This window comes from Dipodomys merriami, unplaced genomic scaffold (assembly GCF_024711535.1).
Source record: "Dipodomys merriami isolate MVZ:Mamm:240054 unplaced genomic scaffold, mDipMer1.0.p SCAF_7, whole genome shotgun sequence".
Classification (NCBI taxonomy): Eukaryota; Metazoa; Chordata; class Mammalia; order Rodentia; family Heteromyidae; genus Dipodomys; species Dipodomys merriami.
The window spans coordinates 38,938,947-38,961,831 of record NW_027206290.1 but is presented as its reverse complement, the minus strand read 5'-3'; the positions used below and the strand labels follow the sequence as shown (position 1 = coordinate 38,961,831).

Genomic DNA, 22,885 nt, shown 5'->3' with positions numbered 1-22,885 from the left:
AGCCGGGCGCCGGTGGCTCACGCCTGTAATCCTAGCTACTCAGGAGGCTGAGATCGGAGAATCGCGGTTCAAAGCCAGCCCGGGCAGGAAAGACCGTGAGACTCCTGTCTCCAATAAACCACTAGAAAACTGGAAGTGGCGCTGTAGCTCAAGTGGTAGAGCACTCACCTTGAGCTGAAGAACTGAGGGACAGCGCCCAGGCCCAGAGTTCAAGCCCCATGACCGACCAAAAAAAAAAAAAAAAAAAAGACTACAGCACTGGTGACTCACACCTAGCTACTCAAGAGGCTGAGATCTGAGGATTGCAGTTCAAAGCCAAATTGACAGGAAAGTCAGTGAGACTCTATCTCCAATAAACCACCAAAACACCAGAAGTGGCACTGTGGCCCAAGTGGTAGAGCACTGGTCTTGAGCTGAGGGACAGCGCCCAGGCCGAGAGTTCAAGCCCCACGACCAACAACAACAACAATAAAAAACACAAATGCTGGCAAAGATGTAGAAGGAAAAAAAAAAAAAACCTTAACATGCTGTTGGTAAAAATACAAATTAATTGGGCTGGGAAGGTGGCTCAGTGGTAGAGTGCTTGCCTTGCATGCCTGAGGCCCTGGGTTCGAATCCTCAGCTCTACATAAGCAGAAAAAAAAAGCCGGAAGTGGTGCTGTTGCTTAAGTGGTAGAGTGCTAGCCTTGAGCTGAAGAGCTGAGGGACAGCGCCCAGGCCCAGAGTTCAGGCCCCACAACCGGACCCAAAAAAAAAATTTTTTTAAAGAATATAAATTAATAGCCAGGTGCCGGTGGCTCACACCTGTGATCCTAGGTACCCAGGGGGCTGAGATCGAAGGATCACAGTTCAATGCCAGCCAGGCAGAAAAGTCTGTGAAACTTATCTCCAATAAACCACCAGAAAAGAAAAGCAGTTTGGAGATACTTCAAAAAACTAAAATTCACTGCTGCACTATTCACAATAGCCAAGTTGTGGGTACAGCCCAGATTCCCTACAACATGAGTGGATCCAAAAAATGTGGTACCTACATATAATGGGATTTTTACACAGCCATTAGAAAGAATATTATGTCATCTACAAGAAAATAGATAGACCTAGAACAAATCATGTTAAGTTAGGTAAGCCAAGCTCAGACAGCCAAACAATAATATATCTTTTCTCTCACATGTGGAAGCTAGATCTAAACTACACTGGGACACAAGAAATCACACAGGACTCTAGGCATTCACAGACAGTGTGAAGAGACCAAAGGAAGATACTGTTCGAGAGGAGCAGAAAGGTACAATGCATGTATGCATCTAATCATACAAAACAGTATTTATCAAGATGAACTCCAGGAAATAGAAATGAGGTTTTTTTCTTTTTTTGCTGTTTTTGTTTGTTTATAGGTCTTTGGAAGTATAAAGGTAGACCGCACAGAAATGGAGGGACACAGGGTGAACAAATGCAGCAGTGGTACTCACTGGATATTATGCTGAAAATGAACTATACAATTTGGTGGGTGAGGATGGAAGGGAAAAACATAGAGGAGGGATGGGGTGCAATTGTCCAATAAAGAAATGTACTCTTTACCTGACATATGTAACTGTAACCCCTCTGTACATCACCTTTATAACAACATTTTTGTCAGTCATGGAGCTTGAACTCTGGGCCTGGGCACTGTCCCTCAGCCCTTCAGCTCAAGGCTAGCACTCTACCACTTGCGCCATAGCGCCACTTCCTGTTTTCTGGTGGCTTATTGGAGATAAGAATTTCACGCACTTTCCTGCTCAGACTGGCTTTGAACTGCAATCCTCAGATCTCAGCCTCCTGAGTGCTAGGATTACAGGCATGAGCCACTGAGGCCTGGGTAACAATAAAAATTTTAGAAACTGAAATTAGAACTACTCTATGATCCAGCAATACCAGACTTGGGCATTTATCAAAAGACTTCAAGTGCCAAGCAATGGTGGCTCAGACCTGTAATCCTAACTACTCAGGAGGCTGAGATCTGAGAATCATGATTCAAAAACAGTGTGGGCAAACAAGTTCCAGGGACTCTCATCTCCAATTAGCCACCAGAAAACTAGAAGTGGTGCTATGGCTCAAAGTGGTAGAGCACTATCCTTATGTGAAAGAGCTCAGGGACAGTGCTCAAACGGAGTTCAAGCCCTATGGCTGACAAGAAAAAAAAGACTGCAAGCCAGGCTACAATAAAGGCACCAGCAAACACATTCTTTGCTACATTATTCAATATAGCCTACACTATGAATAATGAGTAGATCAGGAAAACATGTATCCAAAGAATAATACTATATCACCTGCAATGAAACAATAGACCTGCAAAAAACTGTATTGACTTAAGTAAGGTTCTGGAATGTGTAATGTGAAATACAAATATATATGAAACTACATACATGGCCATATTCATATACATTTAAACTATGGTATATGCAGGAATGGATTTTATTTCCATCCTCTTTGAACTGACAGTTTTAACAAAATGAATACCAGGAAGTTGAAATATCCCTTATCTTGGGGACTGGGGATTAAGGGGAGAGAAGGGGATGAATGAAAAGAGAACTGGTGGGCACATAACAGTCATAATATTCAATTATTCAATAGGAAAATAAAACTAGGAAATAAAGAGATAGATGAGAGAAGGATGAGAATGATCAAGACACAGTACACACACAAACTGGTATGTTGAATTGAAACACCTTATACAACTATGATTATTTTGTTTAATTTGTCATGGATATGTTAATTAACCTAAATGATTACTACCCAATACGTACATGATCCAAAACATTATACTGTACCTTATAAATGCACACAAGTATTAGCTGATCAAAAAAATTTAGTTAATTTAAAAATAGTTGAGGGGATGGGGCTGGGAAGTTGGCTCAGTGGTAGAGCACTTGCCTTGCATGCATGAGGCCCTGGGTTCAATTCCTCAGCACCACATAAGTAAAAAGAAAAAAGCCAAAAGTGGCGCTGTGGCTCAAGTGGTAGAGTGCTAGCCTTGAGCTGAAGAGCTATGGGACAGCGCCCAGGCCCAGAGTTCAGGCCCCACGACCGGACCCCCCCTCCGCCAAAAAAAAATAGTTGAGGGTTGGGAATGAGATTTAGCAGTAGAGTGCTTGCCTAACATGCATGAAGATGCATGAAGGCCTGGGTTCAATTCCTCAGTATCACATAAAGAGAAAAAGCTGGAAGTGGCACTGTGGCTCAAGTAGTAGAGTGCTTACTTGAGCAAAAAGCTCAGGAACAGTGCCCATGCCCCTAGTTAAAGCCCCAGGACTGGCAAAAGAAAGAGAGAGGAAGAGAGAGATAGACAGAAGTTAGTTGAGATTTTTTTAATACCTGGTTTTCTTTGTCATTTACTTCCTTCTTAAATTCTTCTTCAAGGTGTTGCATTTTTTCATAATTTTCCTTTACTTTAAAAATAAAATATGCCATGGTCTTAACATAACTGTATAACTTTTCCATTACAAACAAAATTTAGAGATTATGCATAATTTATGTTGAAACTATATTAAACCTCAAAAGTTTCTAATGAGCCAATCTGGTACTTTTGTCTTAAACATTTAGTAAAACAATGAATTTACATATACCCCACAATTCTTATAATAGCACACATATACAACTTAATATAACATACTAATTAACAAATTTTGATATAGTTTATGGTGTATAGTTTTAGCAAAAAAATAAAAACGAACAATACTTCTAAAAAAATAAACACAAAACTATAACAAGACTTATTCCATGGGGAAAAAAAGTCACCCATCAAAGCCATAACACAGGGCTGAAAATGTGGTTTAGTGGTAGAGTGCTTGCCTCGCATGGATGAAGCCCTGGGTTCAATTCCAGAGCACCACATAACTAGAAAAAGCCAAAAGTGGCACTATGGCTCAAGTGGTAGAGTGCTAGCCTTGAGCAAAAAGAAGCTCAGGGACTGGCTAAACAAAAACAAAGCCATAACATACTTTTAATAATATTTTAACATTTATTTACTCCTGACAAATTCTACAACTCTGAGGTGCAACAAAAAAGACAATACAAAATATAAGTAGTTAAGGATATGAAGCATAAGATACAAAAGATAAATAAAAATCTAGGAAAATATAAGTGGCAAAGTAATATAAAAATTAAGCAGAATTCCTACACTTCAAATGCATTTCCTTCCTGGAATTCTCTGCTTGCACACGAAGCTCCTCATAAGCTATTATCATTTTCTGGAATATAAAGTTTAACTTTTAAGACTCAGAGACTTTTTTAAATATCTTTCCTCAAACTTGAGAATATTAATACATTATAACATGTAATCTTCATATATAAATTATGAATAATTAAAACCTTGTAACTCTGAACAAACAGCTTGCTCATGTGTCTATAATCTCCAACTAACCACCAGAAAACCGGAGGTGGCACTGTAGCTCAAGTGGTAGAGCTCTTGATTGAGCTGAAGAGCTGAGGGACAGCATCCAGCCCCAAAGTTCATGCTCCACAACCAACAACAACAACAAAAAAAGCAAAGAATAACTATAAGAGAAAGCAAAATGGTGAATAATAGGATATCAGAGAACAAAGACAAGAAAGAACTCACTGCAGATTAATAATACTTTACATTTCTCAAGACCAAATATTTGGTAAGTTAAATTGTATCACTCCTGTGTAAATAAAAGGATCTGTGACAAAACATTACTCAATACAGAAACTTCAGAATTCAATCATATACTAACAAGCAATCATCTTTATAGCAAGAAGAGTTATCCATATATTTGTAGCTATACTATACACTGCTTAGAAATTCTTTTCAAACTATTTAGATTTTTACTAACATTTACCTCAATGTTGCTATTTAGATCCATATAAGCTTGTCTGGTTTCTTCCCGTTCATATTCATCTGAAATTAATTTCAGAACTTCAAAATTAAATTTTAAAACATGGTACCAATGACAAAATATTCCAAATATCATAGAAAAGTTAAAATTCTATGTTAATAAAGGGCACTGAGATACCTAACTCAGTTCTGAGTGTTGAAAAATACCATTAGGGGCTGGGAAGGTGGCTCAGTGGTAGAGCGCTTGCCTTGCATGCATGAGGCCCTGGGTTCGATTCCTCAGCACCACATAAGCAAGAAGAAAAAAGCCGGAAGTGGCGCTGTGGCTCAAGTGGTAGAGCGCTAGCCTTGAGCTGAAGAGCTGAGGGACAGCACCCAGGCCCAGAGTTCGGGGCCCACGACCGGACCCCCCCCCCCAAAAAAAAACATTAAAAGCAATTTTGGTCCCATCTGGTATTTAAGAAATTTAGAAATTATACTCTTCAAAAGAAAAAATAAACATACTGAAAAAGTTCCTTATGTACAAAAGTAATGTTATATAGTTATCAATTACTGTCAAAATTAAAGATGTGGGGAAACAGATACAGAAAAAAAACCAGGATGTTGAAAGTGCTAACACTGATCAAAACAGAATGGCAACGCCTTTGTACAACTACTTAAAGACAATAAAAATACAACTGTGCCTCTGATCATATAATATTGATTGAAATGAAATATATGTAAACTGATAGAACTGTAAGGAAATAAATTAATACAGTAATGTAGCTGGATGCTTTAACATCTCTCCAACAGAAACCGACAGATTTTATAGGCATAAAATTAGGAAGGAAGAACAGTTGGCCACCACCAGGTCAACTGAACATCTATGACTATTTTAACAATAATGTTCACATGGAACATTCAAAAAGAGACAGCTGGGTGGGTGCCAGTGGCTCACACCAGTAATCCTAGCTACTCAGGAAGCTGAGATATGAGGACCGCAGTTCAAAGCCAACCCAGGCAGGAAAGTTCCGTGAGATTCTTATCTCCAATAAACCACCAGAAAACCAAAGTGCCACCAGAAGTGGCACTGTGGCTCAAGTGGTAGAGCCACAGAAGTGGCACTGTGGCTCAAGTGATAGAGCGCTTACCTTGAGCTGAAGAGCTGAGGGACAGCACCCAGACCCAGAGTTCTAGCCCCACAATAACAACAAAAAGGCAGAGGCATATTGATATAAATGAACAGAGGCCATACAAATGTTTGTTCTCAGACCACAGTGGATTTAAACTAGAAAAACAATAAAAGGGCTGGGAAGGTGGCTAAGTGGTAGAGCGCTTGCCTTGCATGCATGAGGCCCTGGGTTCAATTCCTCAGCACCACATAAGCAAAAAGAAAAAAGCCGGAAGTGGCGCTGTGGCTCAAGTGGTAGAGTGCTAGCCTTAAGCTGAAGAGCTGAGGGACAGCACCCAGGCCCAGAGCTCAGGCCCCACTACTGGACCCAAAAAAAAAGAAAAGAAAGACAATAAAAAATTCACAAAATACAATCACAAAATATAGACACTACCAAATAAGACACAGGTCAAGGAAGACATCTCAGGAAAAATTGAAAAAATATTTTTAAAAATAAACTACATATTTTGAATTAAATGATGGTTTATCTTAGTGGTAGAGTGCTTGCCTAATATACAAGACCATGGATTTGAACCCACAAAAAGTAAAATATAATACATTGAAAACATAGCTTATAAAAATTTATGAAACAGCAAAAGCATGCAAGGAAAAGAACAATACTGAATGTTATATTTTAAAAACAGAAAATCAATACAAAAAAAATCAGTGAAACCAAAAGCTAGTTCTTTCCAAAGATCAAAAAATAAGTAAGACTTTGGTCAAACTAAGAAAGAAAATATGTCACTAACAAAATGTACTGCAACCTGCTGAATGATACCAGAAAGGAGGATGAGGAAAGTGAGGAATCAATCTGATTATAAATTTCATACATGTATATGTGTGTGAAATACTTCTTTGAACAGTTAGCCTAACACCTAAAAATAAATGACAGGAATATAAAACAAGTGCTATGGGGGTGGGTACTATGGGAGGGAAAGGTCAGATTAAGAGGGTGAAGATGGGTGAATATAGTCAAAATACTTCACATATACCTGTGAAAATGGACCAGTGAAGCTTGCTGAAATTGGTCTGGGAAGAGGGTAGAGGCAATGAGGGAGAGTAAAGGAGGGTGAGTCTAAACAAGGTACATCATGTGTAGGTATACATGGACATGTCAAAAGAAAAATCCCCTGTACAACTAATTGGTGCTATAAAAATTTGGGACAAAAAGAGAATGGTATCATTGCAGATTCTTTGGATATTAAAAGGATAATAAAAAGCATTACAAACAACTCTATGCCCACAAATTTGATAATGTTGATGAGGTCAAATAATTTCCAAAAAACAATGGCCAAAACCATAAAAATAGGCCTAAATCTGTTAAATAAATTTAAGCAACATTAATCTTTTTCAAACAATATACAATGCTTCTTCAATTCACTTCTGTAGTCTGCCAATGTTTAAAGAAAAAACTATGCCACTTTTCAACTATCTTTCTTTCACAAGATGGAAGCCAAGAGAATATATCATAACTCGATCTATAACACCAACACTATCTTTTTTTTTGGGGGGGGGGTCCAGTCGTGGGGCCTGAACTCTGTGCCTGGGCACTGTCCCATAGCTCTTCAGCTCAAGGCTAGCGCTCTACCACTTGAGCCACAGCACCACTTCCGGCTTTTTTCTTTTTGCTTATGTGGTGCTGAGGAATCGAACCCAGGGCCTCATGCATGCAAGGCAAGCGCTCTACCACTGAGCCACCTTCCCAGCCCACCAACACTATCTTATACAAAGAAAATTAAATGCAAAAATGCTCAGCAAAGCATTAGCAAATCAAACTGAATAATTTATAAAAATAATTATGTATCATACCCAAGTGAGACTTACTCAAAGTATTTGTTAGTTCATCATTTAAAATTATTTCATTCTGCATGGAATTGAAACATGTTTATATAACTACTTACTAAAATTTTTAAAAACTGTTGTATTCCATCACAATACAGGCTAACAAAATCACTACTCAAAAGGAAGAGGCAGAGGATCTCAAGTTCAAGGCCAGCCAGTCAATATTAGGAAGGATTGGAGGCATGACTCAAGTGATGAGTACTTGCTTAGCATATACAAGGCCTGGATTCAATCTCCAGTATCACAAAAATAAGAAAGTAAATAAAAATAAAAAATCCAACAACTGGGGCTGGGAAGGTGGCTCAGTGGTAGAGCACTTGCCTTGCATGCCTGAGGCCCTGGGTTCAATTCCTCAGCACCACATAAGCAAAAAGAAAAAAGCTGGAAGTGGCGCTGTGGCTCATGTGGTAGAGCGCTAGCCTTGAGCTGAAGAGCTGATGGACAGTGCTCAGGCCCATAGTTCAGGCCCCACGACTGGACCCAAAAAAAAAAAACAAAAAACCAACAACTTTTCATGATAAGAAAAAAAAGTAGAAATAGAAAAGAACTTCCAGCCAGGTGCTCACACCTGTAATCCTAGTTACTGAGGATTGTGGTTCAAAGCCAGCCCAGGCAGGAAAGTCTGTGAGACTTTTATCTCCAGTTAACCACAGAAAACTGGAAGTGGTGCTGGGGCTCAAGTAGTAGAGAGCTAGCCTTGAGCTGAAGACCTCAGGAACAGCATGCAGGCCCAGAGTTCAAGTGCCAGGACAAAAAAAAAAAAAAAAAGAAGAAGATATACAACTGGGAAGAAAGAATCTTTCTTTGGTCACATATGGCATTTTCTATGAACAAAATCCATAAGAATTAACAACTCGTGCAACTACATACCAAGGTTGCAAGTTATAGAAGTCAATCTCTCCTATATCTTCCTTTTTTGTTTTTTTGTGGGGGTTTTTTGCCAGTCTTTGGGCTTGAACTTAGGGCCTGGGCACTGTCCCGGAGCTTCTTTTTGCTCAAAGCTAGCACTCTACCACTTGAATCATATCACCACTTCTGGGTTTTTCTGTGTATGTGGTACTGAGAAATTGAACCAAGGGTTTCATCCTTGCTAGGCAAGTGTTCCCACTAAGCCACATTCCCAGCGTCCCCCCCCCCCCATTTTTTTGTCATTCATGGGCTTGAACTCTGGGCCTGGGCACTGTCCGTAAGTTCTTCTGCTCAAGGCAAGTGCTCTACCACTTGAGCCACAGCGATACTTCTGGTGGTTAATTGGAGATCAGTTTCATGGACTTTCCTTCCTAGTGCTTGCTCTGAACTGTGATTCTCAAATGAGTAGCTAGGATTACAGGCATGAGCCATAGCACCGACCCTATATCTTCCTTTTTACTTTTTTAATTTTTTGGGGGGGTCTGGTCGTGAGGCCTGAACTCTGGGCCTAGGCGCTGTCCCTCAGCTCTTTAGATCAAGGCAAGCACTCTACCACTGAGCCACCTTCCCAGCCCCTATATCTTCTTTTTTAAAGGAAGAGATTAACTTGCCAGGACTTCAGTCTCTAACACCACAAATAATATTAGTATTAATTTATTATTATTAGTTAATAGGAATATTAACAACACACTTTCACTTTCATTACACAGGGTCCAGAAAATCAATAAAGAACTTTAGAGTTATACTAGACCATAGAACACACATTCTTTTTTTTTTTTGGTCGGTCATGGGGCTTGAACTCTGGGCCTGGGCGCTATCCCTCAGCTCTTCAGCTCAAGGCGAGCGCTCTACCACTTGAGCTACAGCGCCACTTCCGGTTTTCTGGTGGTTTATTGGAGATAGGAGTCTCACAGTCTTTCCTGCCCGGGCTGGCTTTGAACCGCGATCCTCAGATCTCAGCCTCCTGAGTAGCTAGGATTACAGGCGTGAGCCACCAGCGCCCGGCTCAGAACACACATTCTTGTCATTAACACATGTACTATTCTCAGGACATGTTAAGACTACACAACAAATCTCAAATCCAACAAAAATCAAACACATCATGTTATCCTCACAATAGGATAAAACCAAAACTCAACAGGAGGAACTACAGAAATTGTAAAAAGCACGTGGAAATTAAACGCCAATTTATTGGCCTATAGAAAAATTAAAAAGGGAAATAAAACCACCCACTGGTAGCTCATATGCCTGTAATCCTAGCTACTCAGGAGACTGAGATCTAAGGACCATGATTCAAAGCCAGCTCAAGAAGAAAAGTCCCTGTGAGACTCTGAACTCCAATTAACAACTCAAAAACCAGAAGTAGCACTCTGGCTCAAAGTGGTAGAGCACTAGCCTTGGACAAAAGAGCTCAGGGACAGCACACAGGCCCTGAGTTCAAGTCCCATAACTGACCATTAAAGAGAGGAAATTAGATACTTCTCTGAAACAAAAGAAAGAAAACATAACATAGCAAACCCATAAGATTTAACAAAAATATTACTAGGAGGGAAGTATATAGCAAGAAATTCCTGTGTTTAAATTAAAAAAAAAAAAGATTAAGGAAGCTAAGCGCTGTGGTGTAATTCAAGGAGCTAGAAAAAACAGGAACAAATCAAACTCAAAATCAGAAGAAATAATAAAGATCAAAACAAAAATAAAACAGAGACTAAAAAACCAATACAAACCCAGGTGCTGGTGGCTCATACCTGTAATCCTAATCACTCGGGAAGTTGAGGTCTGAGGATCACAGTTCAAAACCAGGATAGGAATGTCAGTGAGACTCTTTAGCTCCAGTAAACTACCAAAAAACCTGAAAGTAGAGTTGTGGCTCAAGTGGCAGAGCACTATCAGCCTTGAGCAAAAGCAGCTCAGAGACAGCACCCAGGCCCTGAGTTTGAGCCCCATGACCGGCACACCTGCACACCAGTACACCAACTCACACACACACACACAATGTGTGTGTATATATATATATATTCATATATACTTACATATGTACATATATATGTACATATATAAAGCAAAAAGTTGATTTTCTACACAAAATTGATTAATCTTTCAGTATGCTAAAAAGAAAAAGTCAAAATATTTTAGAGGACTGCTGTGAACTATATACCAACAACAGGAAAACTTAGAAGAAACAAATTTCTAAGCATAAGACAAAAATCTGCACAAAACAAGGAATATAATTAGTAATAAAAAGTATCCAACCAAGCCGGGTGCTGGTGGCTCACACCTGTAATCCTAGCTACTCAGGAGGCTGAGATCTGAGAATCACAGTTCAAAGCCAGCCCCCCAGACAGGAAAAGTCTGTGAGATTCTTATCTCCAATAAACCACTAGAAAACTGGAAGTGGTGCTGTGGTTCAAGCGGTAGAGCGCTTGCCTTGAGCTGAAGAGCACAAGGACAGCGCCCAAGCCCAAAGTTCAAGCCCCACAACCGACGGAAAAAAAAAAGTATCCAACCACTGTAAGCATGAGTGAAGTGGTAGAGTAACTGCCTACCTAGCACAAGGCCCTGAATTTAAACCCTACTACTGACAAAATAAAAATCCTCCAACCAAAAAAAAAATTAATTAATTAAAAAATATAGTCTCCTAACAAAGAAAAGCTATTGCACAAATATGGCTTTGCTGCTAAATTTTACAGACCTTTTACAAAATATCAGGTTGTCTCAATTATTTCAAAAACTGAAGCTTCAAATTCATTTTATAAAGCTAGCATTATTCTGTTATCAAAACCAGCTAAAGACACAGTCCCTGATGAACACAGATAGAAAAATTCTCAACAAAACACTAGGAAAGCTGGGCACCAATGGCTCACACCAGCAATCCTAGCTACTTAAGAGGGCTGAGATGGGTTGGGAAGGTGGCTCTCAGTAGTAGAGTGCTTGCCTTGCATGCATGAGGCCCTGGGTTGAATTCCTCAGCACCAAATATGCAGAAAAAGTCACAGTGGTGCTGTGGCTCAAATGGTAGAGCAATAGCCTTGAGCTGAAGAGCTGAGGGGCAGCACCCAGGCCCAGAGTTCAGGCCCCATGACCGACAAAAAAAAAAAAAAAAAGGCTGAGATGTAAAAATTATGGCTTGAAGCCAGCCTGGGCAAGAAAGTACTACAGACACTTATCTCCAATTAATTACCAAGAAAAAAAAATCGAAGTTGAGTTGTGGCCAACCTAAGCAAATAAAATTAGCAACACACTAAAAAATAAAAATAAAAGTACAAATGAAAAGTATGGATGAGGCCCCCAGATCCAATTTCCAGTACTGCAAAAAAGGTAGTAAATAAAATGTAAAAAAAAATTATTAAATGCATAGTAAGCCAAGAATCTAGTACTCATAAGTAGGGATGGGATCAAGGTGAAGGGAGTAGACAAAGAGAGGAAGGGGGAGGGATGCAATCACAAAACTCAATGCATATTCTAACAACATTGAGAAAATTGAGAGAAGGGGTGGGATTGGGAGGGATGAGTAAGAATGATGAAATGGGTGACACTGATAAATATTCATTGTATTCATATACTATTTTGTTCAATGGTAATTCCATTGTACAACTAAAGATAAAAATAATTTTAAAGCAGAAGAAATAAGAAACAACAACATTTATTATTATCTACTGAATAAAATGTGATATATTTTGAAACAAGTGATAGTAGGTTTATTTACACCAATCTCCCTATTGTATCACTAAAAGATGGGAATTTTTTAACTCCATTATAAATTTATGGGCCAAGGCAGGGCACCAGTGGCTCATGCCTGTAATCCTAGCTACTCAAGAGGCTGAGATCTGAGGATCACGGTTCAAAGCCAGCCCAGGCAGGAAACTCCTTGAGACTCTTATCTCCAATAAACCACTAGAAAACCAGAAGTAGCACTGTGGCTCAAGCGGTAGAATGCTTGCCTTGATTTAAAGAGCGTGGGGACAGCGCCCAAGCCCAGAGTTCAAGCCCCACGACCGACAAAAATAAATAAATAAATTTATGGGCCCAACATCACATATGGCATCCACTGTTGACTCAAATGTCAATCATTTTACATTATATGGCTAACCTTGCCTTCAGCATAGCCACCCAGCAGTAATTTCATTTTTCTGTGTGGCATAGAGTGGTCCCAGGGTTTGATTTGAAATAGGCTCAAAGCCTGAAGCCCTTTTTGCTTTTAGTTATTTTTCAGATGGGTACATTTTTGCCAAGGGCCAGTCTCAGACTCTACTCTCCCAATCTTCACCTCCTCACTAGACAGGATCAGAAGTATACACTAAAACACATGATTTCATTCAGCATAACGAAATGTCTTCTTCCTTTTTACTCAATTTCCTTGTACTTAAAACAGTCCCAAAAAATTTTTCACTAAAATGAGAAGCAACTACAAATGCCAACTATATTACTCTTGAAATATATTATCTTTTAAACAGCATTTTGAGCTTTCAGAAAGGACAGAACTCAGGAGAATACTAGTTACTAGTTTATACAAAGAAATCATTCAAAACGTGTTGGGCTGGGAGGTGGCTCAGTCAAAGAGTGTTTGCCTTGCATGCATAAGGCCCTGGGTTCGATTCCTCAGCACCACATAAGCAGAAAAAGAAATGCTGAGAGACAGCACCCAGGCCCAGAGTTCAGGCCCCATGACCAACAAAAAAAAAAACAAAAACAAAAAAAAGACATGTTCACATCAAAATGATTTCCAATTTCTTCTCCTGTCATCATCACTGACTGAGTAAACAATAAATTGATTTTTTAAAAACCACATAGAACAGAAAGGATATTTACATTTTTTTGTCTTTTCTGAAGATCTAGCACAGGTTTCTTTGAGTAGATTACATAAATGCCTTGTAGCATAATTCCTGAAATAAGGAAAAATTTTGCCTAAGTACAAGCTGATCTCAATGAATAAAATCAAATTATTTAACTATAAATTATAACAATTTTATTTCATAAATTTGTAAATATCACTTATCACATGTAACAATGAAGAAAAATAGACTATACTATTACCAAACATAATTCAATAAATGTTATGTTTTTTAAGGAAAAGTAACAACTCCTTAAGAAATGTCTACCCAAATTACAATAAATAAACATTCCAGATTTGCCTAAGAGAAATAGTGAAAACAGAGCTTGATTTATCTTTTACTAATTACCCAAAGATGTTCTAGAGGTCTAACTTTCAAAACCAAAAATAAGATCATTTCTTGAGGAGACATTAATTGTGTAACTATTAAACCTCTTGTTTCTTGGTGAAGTTACTGATATATATATATATATATATAAAATATACATAAATATATATATCACATAATATACACAGAATAAACATATTTTATATACAACATATATTCCTGTACTTACTATTTAATATTTTATATTTCTATATACTTATATAACATATTCATATATTTTAGATGTTTATACACTTATATTTGTATATTTACATGTAATTTTTATATATTTATGTACTTTTATATTTCTATACTGATATAACATATTATATATTACATATAAGATTATAATTATATAACAAGAATATATTATAACATGACACATATGTGATTAGTACCTATTATATACATTATATATAATGTAATAGTTATATTACATACACTTACATATAACTAAATATTGTATATAGTATTATATTATGTAAAATTTATTAGTATCATCTGTTGTAATGTATAATATACAATAATTATATATTGTTATATATAAAATATGTAAAATATGTAAACATTTATAAATTATACAGCAGTTAGATTTTAGTTTTCAAATTTTTTTATGGGGAAATGAGCTGTCGCTTTTGCAACAACAGGAATTTCAGAATGAGAATCAATCTGAAACTAAGTTGAGCTCTATTTTTCAACTGTTGTACCTAGTGAAACAAACAACATACATAGTCAGTCAGTTATATACACAAAGAATTGACAATCACCTTTTTGATAGTAAGCAATGAGTTTCCTGATATCTCAAATTTTAAAATGACCAGTTTGCCAAATCCTGGAATGTAGAATGAGTATGTCCTCCTTTCTCCATAGCACTCAAGTAGAAATTATTGACAGTATATAGCTCAGTAAATTTTTGAAAACTTTTTTTTTAATTTATAATAATAAGTTTACAAATTCATTATTACTTACTCTTTTATTAAATCTTTGTTTTCTTGAATTTCTTCTTCTAATTTCAAGCTTACTTTTTCATTTTCAAACTAATTTATAAAACAGAAGAATAGTTCACATTTTGCTTAGCAACATAAGTAAGTATAGTCATTAAGCAGATTTTCTTTGCATACTACAATAGTCTGTAAGAATTATTTCTGTACAAAGAGGAACTTTAAGTCATAGCCTGTGAATATACCTTAAGAATGTTGGTATGCCATAGGAATATGGATATACTCTAAGAATATGGGTCTCATTTTCATCAATCTAAAATTTGCTGAATGATCATAAAATTTCCAAAACACAATTTTAATGCAATGTTATCTCTCCACTAATACTTTGAAGTAATACTTATCTAAATTTTGAATTTTCTCACTAGTTAACTAGTTTCAAAGTTAAATTCATAAATATCCTATTCTGATATAATGCCAAGACAGTTATATCAAGTAAAACATGCATAACAAAAATTTAAACAATAAATTACTATCAATAAATCAGTCTTTATGTGAAACAACTTATTTCCCTATTTTGCCTTGTTTTATGCAACTTGTCCTATGCTCACTCCTAAAAGATAAACCACAATTGTCAATATAATATTAAAATTAATATTAAAATCCCTAACCTTGTAGCTAGGTGTGCTACCTCACACCTGTAATCCTAGCTACTTAAAGGTTAGCCTCCATCTAAAATGTTAGCAAGACCCTATCTCAAAGAACAAAGCTGGGTGTGGTAGCTCACATGTGTAACCCCAGCTGTTCAGTAGGATGATTGTGATCAGTCTAGAAAAAACTTGAGAGTAAGATACTATCTGAAAAATAAGGCAAAAATGATTAAGGGTTTGGCTAAAGTCAAGTACTAGGCATTAAGTCCACACCCCAGAATCACAAATGTTAATATGAAACTATTTTCACAATCCCCATCACAAAACTTTTATATATATAATCTTACCTACTGAGAAGACTGAAATCTGAATCTTGAGGTTTGAAGCCAGCCTGGGTATACAAATCCTAGGCACAATTTATCTCCAACTAACCAGTAAAAGAATCTGGAACTGAAGACATGGCCCAAGTGGTAGAGCACCAGCCATGAATGGAAAAAACCTGAGCAAACATAAGTCCCAGAACTAGCACAAAAGAAATTCCTATCACAGGGTCTGAGAAGGTGGCTCAGTGGTAGAGCACTTGCCTTGCATGCCTGAGCTGGGTTCAATTCCCCAGCACCACATAAGCAAAAAGAAAAAAAGCCGAAGTGGCACTGTGGCTGAAGTGGTAGAGCGCTAGCCTTGAGCTAAAGAGCTGAGGACAGCGCCCAGGCCCAGAGTTCAGGCCCCACGACCGGACCCCCCAAAAAATATAAATAAATAAATAGAAGAAAAGAAAGAAATTCCTATCACAGAAACAATATTAACTTAACCTACCTGGAAATGCTATATAATATTTACAATATATTATTATATTTACAATTTAGAATTTCATTATACCTGTAGTTCCTGAATGGCTTTTCGCTGTGCTTCAATTATCTTCCTATTTTCTTGCAATTTTGTTTCTTTCTGCTTCAATTCAGATTCTATATTCACTTTCCATTTTTTTATTTTTTCAGCTTCTTTGTACAATTTTGAATACAGTCTGCTCATTGGCTCTGAATTCTATTAAAATGAGTTTTCAAAATTAATTTTTCAAAATTTTAATAAAATCAAACTACAACTCCCTATCAAAAAATATCCTAAGATAATGGTGACCAATTCTCCAATCCACTTAGGCTCTAGCAGTATAATAAAAACTAGATTAACTCTGTAAATTATTAAGGCAGTACTAGCTGCTCCAGTAAAGCTACCGGTGACTTGGCGCTGGTGGCGCATGCTTGTAATCCTAGCTACTCAGGAGGTTGAGATCTGAGGATCCAGCCAAGGGAGGAAAAGTCTGTGAGACTCTTATCTCCAATAAGCCACCAAAAACCAAAAGTGGCACTGTGGTCAAGTGGTAGAGCACTTGCCTTGAGCTGAAGAACTGAGGGACAGCACCCAGGCTCAGAGTTCCAGCCCTACAACCAACAACAACAACAAAAAAGCTACTGGTCACTGGACTAGTAGTTAGAAATAAAAGAATATGGCTGAGGAAAAAAACTAAATTACCCTGCAAGACATGTTACATTTTAACAACAGTTTTGAAACATTTGTAGAAACAATGTCAAGAATATGAAATTTAAAACATGACAAGAAAATAGTGAACAGAAAATATGATTTTCATTGAGACAAATGTTTTACTCAGATGTGTTGCCTTTCTTTTAATTTTCACATTGTACTGTAAAGGCCAGAGGATTTTCTTAGTTTTTGAGTGTTTATTTTGTGCTTTTGTAGGACTGGGCTCTAACACAAGCACTGTATCACTGAGCTTCCCCTCCAAGCCCTACTTTTTTTTTGGGGGGGGGGGGGGGATAATTGATATCTACTTGTCATCAAAATATGAACAGATTTCAAAATTTTAAATTATTATAATATATGTTAACCACAACAGTGGCTGATATACATATATATATATAAAATGATGGATTATATATTATGTATATTGTATATAAGGAAGGAAAGAAAGGAAAAACAGAAGGAAGAATTGTTTTATTTGATTGGTCGTGGGGCTTGAAATCTGGGCCTGGGTGCTGTCCCTCAGCTCTTCAGCTCAAGGTGATCACTCTACCATTTAAGCCACAGTGCCACTTACAGTTTTCTGAGTGATTTATTAGAGGTAAGAGTCTCACAGAGTTTCCTGCCTGGGCTGGCTTTGAACTGTGATCGTCAGATCTCACTCAGCCTCCTAAGTAGCTAGGATTACAGGCATGAGCCACAAGAATCCAGCAAGAAAGTTATTTTTTAAAAAACTAGCCAAATAATCATTTGGAAGCCTGAAAAGAAAGTCATGTATGATACTCCACATATGAGAATATTAAGAAGAATGGGAAATCTGACCTCAAAATCAGAGTCATTGAGTCCTTCCTGGTAGTGGCAACTTCCAGAATTATCAACCTAAAAATATGAGTATTTTCTATAAGAAAATATGTGTAAGACTTTCCAAATAAGAGCAAAATACATAAGACTACTAGACAAATAATACAACAACTAAAGACTTTTGTTTTCTTCTTCAAATAAGCAATCATATCTACACGTTATGCTTAACTGACCTTCTCAAGTATGGGCAAAAGATTAAGTTTTTGTAAAGCAGGATCTGTAAGATAAAGAGACAACTGTTAAATATGCCAATATTTCATTTTTGTATCATTATGTCTAGCTTTAAGTGAAGGACATCAATTATTATATTGTGTTTTCAATAATTGCAAAGTACATAATAAGATGATTCTATGTAAACCAATATATTGCTTCTCTTAGGCTCTTACCTGAATCAATAGTTTTCCCATTTTTGGAGATACTGGTCATTGCAAATGGAAAACCAAATTCATCTTCAATACATTTGTTGAAATTCTGGAAATATAAAGTTCTTAAATATATTGTTCCAAACCACCTAGAAACCTAGCGATGTTAACATATAAATAAGTATCTACTTATCTGCTTAAAGAAGCCACTATAATTTTAAGGCTTTTGCTTTACACACAGTAAAGCTCTCTAGCTACTTGAGATGGGGGAATTGTTTGAGCGGCATAGCTAGTCAAAAATGTCCTAAACTAAAGGCTGGGCATAGTGGCATGAGCCTGCCATCCCAAGTTACACAGTACAGACCAGCTCAGGCATGAATAGAGACACTATCTCAAAAATAACCAATTAAGGGGGGGAGATGGGAAGGGATGGAAAGGGGAAACAAAGGAGGAGGCAGCAATGCTTGATAAGAAATGTACTCATTACCTTACTCATGTAATTATAACCCCTCTGTGTGGTATTTTCACAATAAAATAAAAAATAAAAAAACAAAAAAAATAAAAATTGCTAGGAACATAGCACCTGCCTAGCACACACCTAAGTTCAGACTCCAGTTACACACACAATGTCTCAGACACACTATTTTGATATGCAAATAAAACATGCTAAAACAAAGTATATTCACCGTTTAAAAAATCTAAACTATATATAACTAAATATATATATAGCTATAAATTATTTAACACAAGCTCTCTAGATATTCAAAAATAATTTTACTAGGTAATAGCATAAAATAGTTTCCTTAGATTTCCTTGTGATCTTCCCCTCAAATTAAAAATTGTCTTCATTTAATAGCATTTTTTCAGTTGTTTTCCATTTGGAGTGTGACTAAGACAAGATCTTTCTATGTAGTCTAAACTGGCTTGAAATTTTTATAAAATCCTCTGTCTCTGCTTCCCTTGTGTTCGGATATAGTTTTGTGCTACCATACCCAGCTCTGAATAAATTTTTAAATATCTTAGCTATTGCACCAATTTAAAAAAGAAATCTCCCAGGCATAGGTGGCTCAGACCTGTCAGGAAGCTGAAGTCTGAGGATCCTGATTCAAATCAGGATCCCAGCCCAGGTAGGAAAGTCTGTGAGACTTTTAGCATCACTTGACCACCAGAAAACTGGGAGTGGAGCTGTGGCTCAAGTGGTAGAGCACTGGTTTTTGAGCTAAAGAGCTCAGGGATAGTGCCGGGCACCAGTGGCTCATGCCTGTAATCCTAGCTACTCAGGAGGCTGAGATCTGAGGATCACAGTTCAAAGCCAGCCCAAGCAGAAAACTCTGTGAGACTCTTATCTCCAATAAACCACTAGAAAACTGGAAGTGGTGCTATGGCACAAGCAGTAGAGCGCTCGCATTGAGCTGAAGCGCTCAGGGACAGCACCCAGGCCCAGAGTTCAAGCCCCACAATTGACAAAAATAAATCTACAACATATAAATTAAAATATTGTTGGTAGCTTACACCTGTAATCCTAGCTGCTCAGGAGACAGATCTCTGAGGATCACAGTTTCAAGCCAGACTAGGCAGGAAAAGTCAGCAAGACCCTTCAGTTAACCATCAAAGGGCCAGAGTGGTGGATGTTGTGACTCAAATGGTAGGGTGCTAGCCTTGAGCAAAAACCCTCAAGAACAAGCACCCTGGCCTTGAATTCAAGCCCCAGGACCAGAACACAAAATAAACAAACAAACAAACAAAAAACTGCATTGCCGGGTACCAGTGACTCATGCCTGTAATCCTAGCTACTCAGGAGGCTGAGATCTGACCATCACGGTTCAAAGCCAGCTCAGGCAGAAAAGTCCGAGACTCTTATCTCCAATTAACCACTAGAAAACCGGAAGTGGTGCTGTGGCTCAAGTGGTAGAGCACTTGCCTTGAGCTTAAGAATGCAAGGATAGCACCCAATCCCAGAATTCAAGCCCCACAACCGACCAAAAAAATAAAAAATAAAAAATAAAAACCTGCACTATCCTGCCTCCAATATAAATACACAAGGAATTTTTAAAAATAAATCATTGGTATCAAAAGCTTTGTTTCACCTGAGAAACCTGGTGAAAGCTTCACTTATAGGTGGGTTTTCCTCTTTATCCTGTCTCCCAGGAAGCACTGGACAAAACCTGAAACTCACTCAGAACACTAATTATTGCCCATGTCAGCATTTGTCCAATTCTTCGGAAATTTTCCTATCTTACTTTATGTATCTTATAAATGGCCTCGAACCTTTTAAGGAAAGAAGGTATATTTAAGTAAACAGGTCCTACTATATATAGAGTTCCAGAGATTGTTATAATGTATTTAAGTAAACGATATGTACACACAGTAAGGCTCAGCAGTTATGTTTGTATTATTTTGGTGGGGGGGAGGGGATTATGAAAGCCGGGCTCCAGTGGCTCCCACCTGTCATTGTAGCTACTCAGGAGGCTGAGATCTGAGGATCGAGATTCCAACCCAGCCGGGGCAGAAAAGTCCATGAGACTCATCTCCAGTTAACCACCAGAAAACCCGAAGTGGCCATGTGGTTCAAGTGGTAGAGCGCTGGCCTTGAGCTGAAGAGCAGCGCCCAGGCCCAGAGTTCAAGCCCCACGACCAACAAAAAAAAAATGAAATTACCTTGAAGAAGCTGGACTCTCCACCCGAGGTCTGAGGTTTCACAGCTGACACCTGGCTGCTGCTTAGTCTTGGCGGCACAAACAGCTTAAAGGGCTTTTGCTTTTCCATTTTCTCTCTGGTGTTGCTAGACGGTGGGCAGCGTTGTAACTGCAACCTGAGAACCGCGCAGAGGCTTTATAAAATTAAGGTGCTGGCGTCGCAGGCCCGCCCTGGGCCTCGGGCCCGCCGCCCCGCCCGCCGCTCCCCGCCCCCGCCCCAGCCCGCGCGCCCAGCGGCAGCACTGTGGGCCTCACACACCCGCAGCGCGTCCGCCGGCGTCCGTGGGGCCCACCACGCGGGGCCGCCCCGCCGCCCGGCCCCAGGTGCCGCTCCGGCCCTCGTGCCGCCCTCGTGCCGTCCTCGTGCCGCCCTCCCTCCCAGTCCCGCAGCCCCGCTCCGGGTTCCATCTTAGGAAAAGGAACTTGGATGCCTGCCCTCACCTTCGAAGAACCAGCGGGAAGCACGGCGCAGGGCCCGCGCGGGCTGCCCACTACCGGGACATGAGGGACCCGCGTGAGCCTCGGCCTGCCACAGGCCTAGGCTTCGGGCCTCGGAAAGGGCGGGGAACGAACGGCGCTCCCAAGAGCTGAGGGCGGCCGGCAGCGCGACGGTTAGTCTCAAAAATAACGGCTGGGTCCGGGCCAGCCCCTGCGAGACCACGACGTCTCGCGATACTTTCGCATTATACACCCTCCCCACACCCCCCAGGCTGACCAACGTTCTGCAGGCAGCCCCCGGATGCACACTGTGGGCCAGGCGGGCGAGGCGTGGACGCGCTCGGCGGGCAGGCGTGGACGCGCACGGCGGGCCAGGTGGGCTAGGCACGGAGCACACAGGTGGGTTGAGCGCAGGGACGGGTCAGACACCCCCGGCTCCAGCCCCAGAAAGAACGTGTGCGTGTGCGCACAGCACTGGGCGCCATGTATCATCTAAAGGCGTTATCACCGCCTGTGTGGAATGGAACGAAAGTGCCATTAGCTGGCTCTATCTCTGTGCCCATAGGACTGAAGACAGCCTCGGGAAGAGTTAGCTAGACTGGTGACATATCCATCTGTCATGGTGGGGTGTGGAGGCGCTCCTGCCCTGGCAGCCAGGAAGCAGAGAAAGGAGCAACAGGGAGAGGACTGGGCCCCAGACCACCGCAGGACACCTAGAACAGGCCCCCAAGGACACACCTGTAATCATGGCAGCTCAGGAGGCTGCAATCCCAGGACTGGGTTTGAAGTCAACCCAAGATTTAAGTCCCTGAGACTCTTATCTCCACTTAAACACCAAAAAGCTGGAAGTGGAGCTGTGGCTCTAGTGGTAGAGTGCTAGCAGAAAAACCTTGCAAGAGCAGAGACTTGAACTCAGGGCCTGGGCCACTGTCCCTGAGCTTTTGTACACTTGAGCCACAGTTCTACTTCCAGATATTTGGTGGTTAATTGAAGATGATAAGAGTCTCAGGGACTTTCCTGCTCAAGCAGGCTTTGAACCTTACTCCCCAGATCTCATCCTCTGAGCAGTTGAGATTACAGGTGTGAGCCGCCAGCACCCAGCTTCCCAGCTCTCATCACATTCTGTCCTGCATATCATTACTTATATATGTTAAGAAACTGGAGGAGAAAGAACAGGGTGGACTTGATTCTCAACAGGCCAGGACTGTTTATGGAGACACAGCAGCAAGGGGCAGCAACCTTCAGGGGATGAAGGTTGTGCAAGGAGGTAGGGTTGGAGTTAAGCTTTTATGGAGTTTGAGCAAGGAAACAGAGGTCATCTAAAGACTATTAGGGCTGAAGGAGGTGGGGATTTTCAGTTAGGCCCACAGTGGAATGTTTCCAACCAGGCTTTGGTCAGATTGTCCTATCTGCATCAAGCATGTCCACACACACCTGGTTTCTCGCCTGGGATAATAGAGTATGAGTCAGTCCT

At 39.5% G+C, this 22,885-nt stretch overlaps 1 protein-coding gene across 1 annotated transcript in view; it reads right to left on the bottom strand.

Annotated features, from left to right (window-relative positions):
• Positions 1–21,542, bottom strand: part of Sycp1 (synaptonemal complex protein 1) — a 114,705-nt gene extending 93,163 nt beyond the window's left edge. Inside the window, exons 1-11 of the mRNA XM_070006408.1 lie at positions 21,415–21,542; positions 20,936–21,089; positions 18,302–18,386; positions 18,089–18,132; positions 17,877–17,933; positions 16,398–16,562; positions 14,900–14,967; positions 13,542–13,615; positions 4,836–4,894; positions 4,154–4,223; positions 3,349–3,422 (exon numbers count right to left, since the gene is read on the bottom strand). Coding sequence (XP_069862509.1) covers positions 3,349–3,422; positions 4,154–4,223; positions 4,836–4,894; positions 13,542–13,615; positions 14,900–14,967; positions 16,398–16,562; positions 17,877–17,933; positions 18,089–18,132; positions 18,302–18,386; positions 20,936–21,043 — 804 coding nt within the window. The 5' untranslated portion in view covers positions 21,044–21,089; positions 21,415–21,542. The remainder of the gene's footprint in view (positions 1–3,348; positions 3,423–4,153; positions 4,224–4,835; positions 4,895–13,541; positions 13,616–14,899; positions 14,968–16,397; positions 16,563–17,876; positions 17,934–18,088; positions 18,133–18,301; positions 18,387–20,935; positions 21,090–21,414) is intronic.
• Between the last annotated feature and the right edge of the window lie 1,343 nt (positions 21,543–22,885).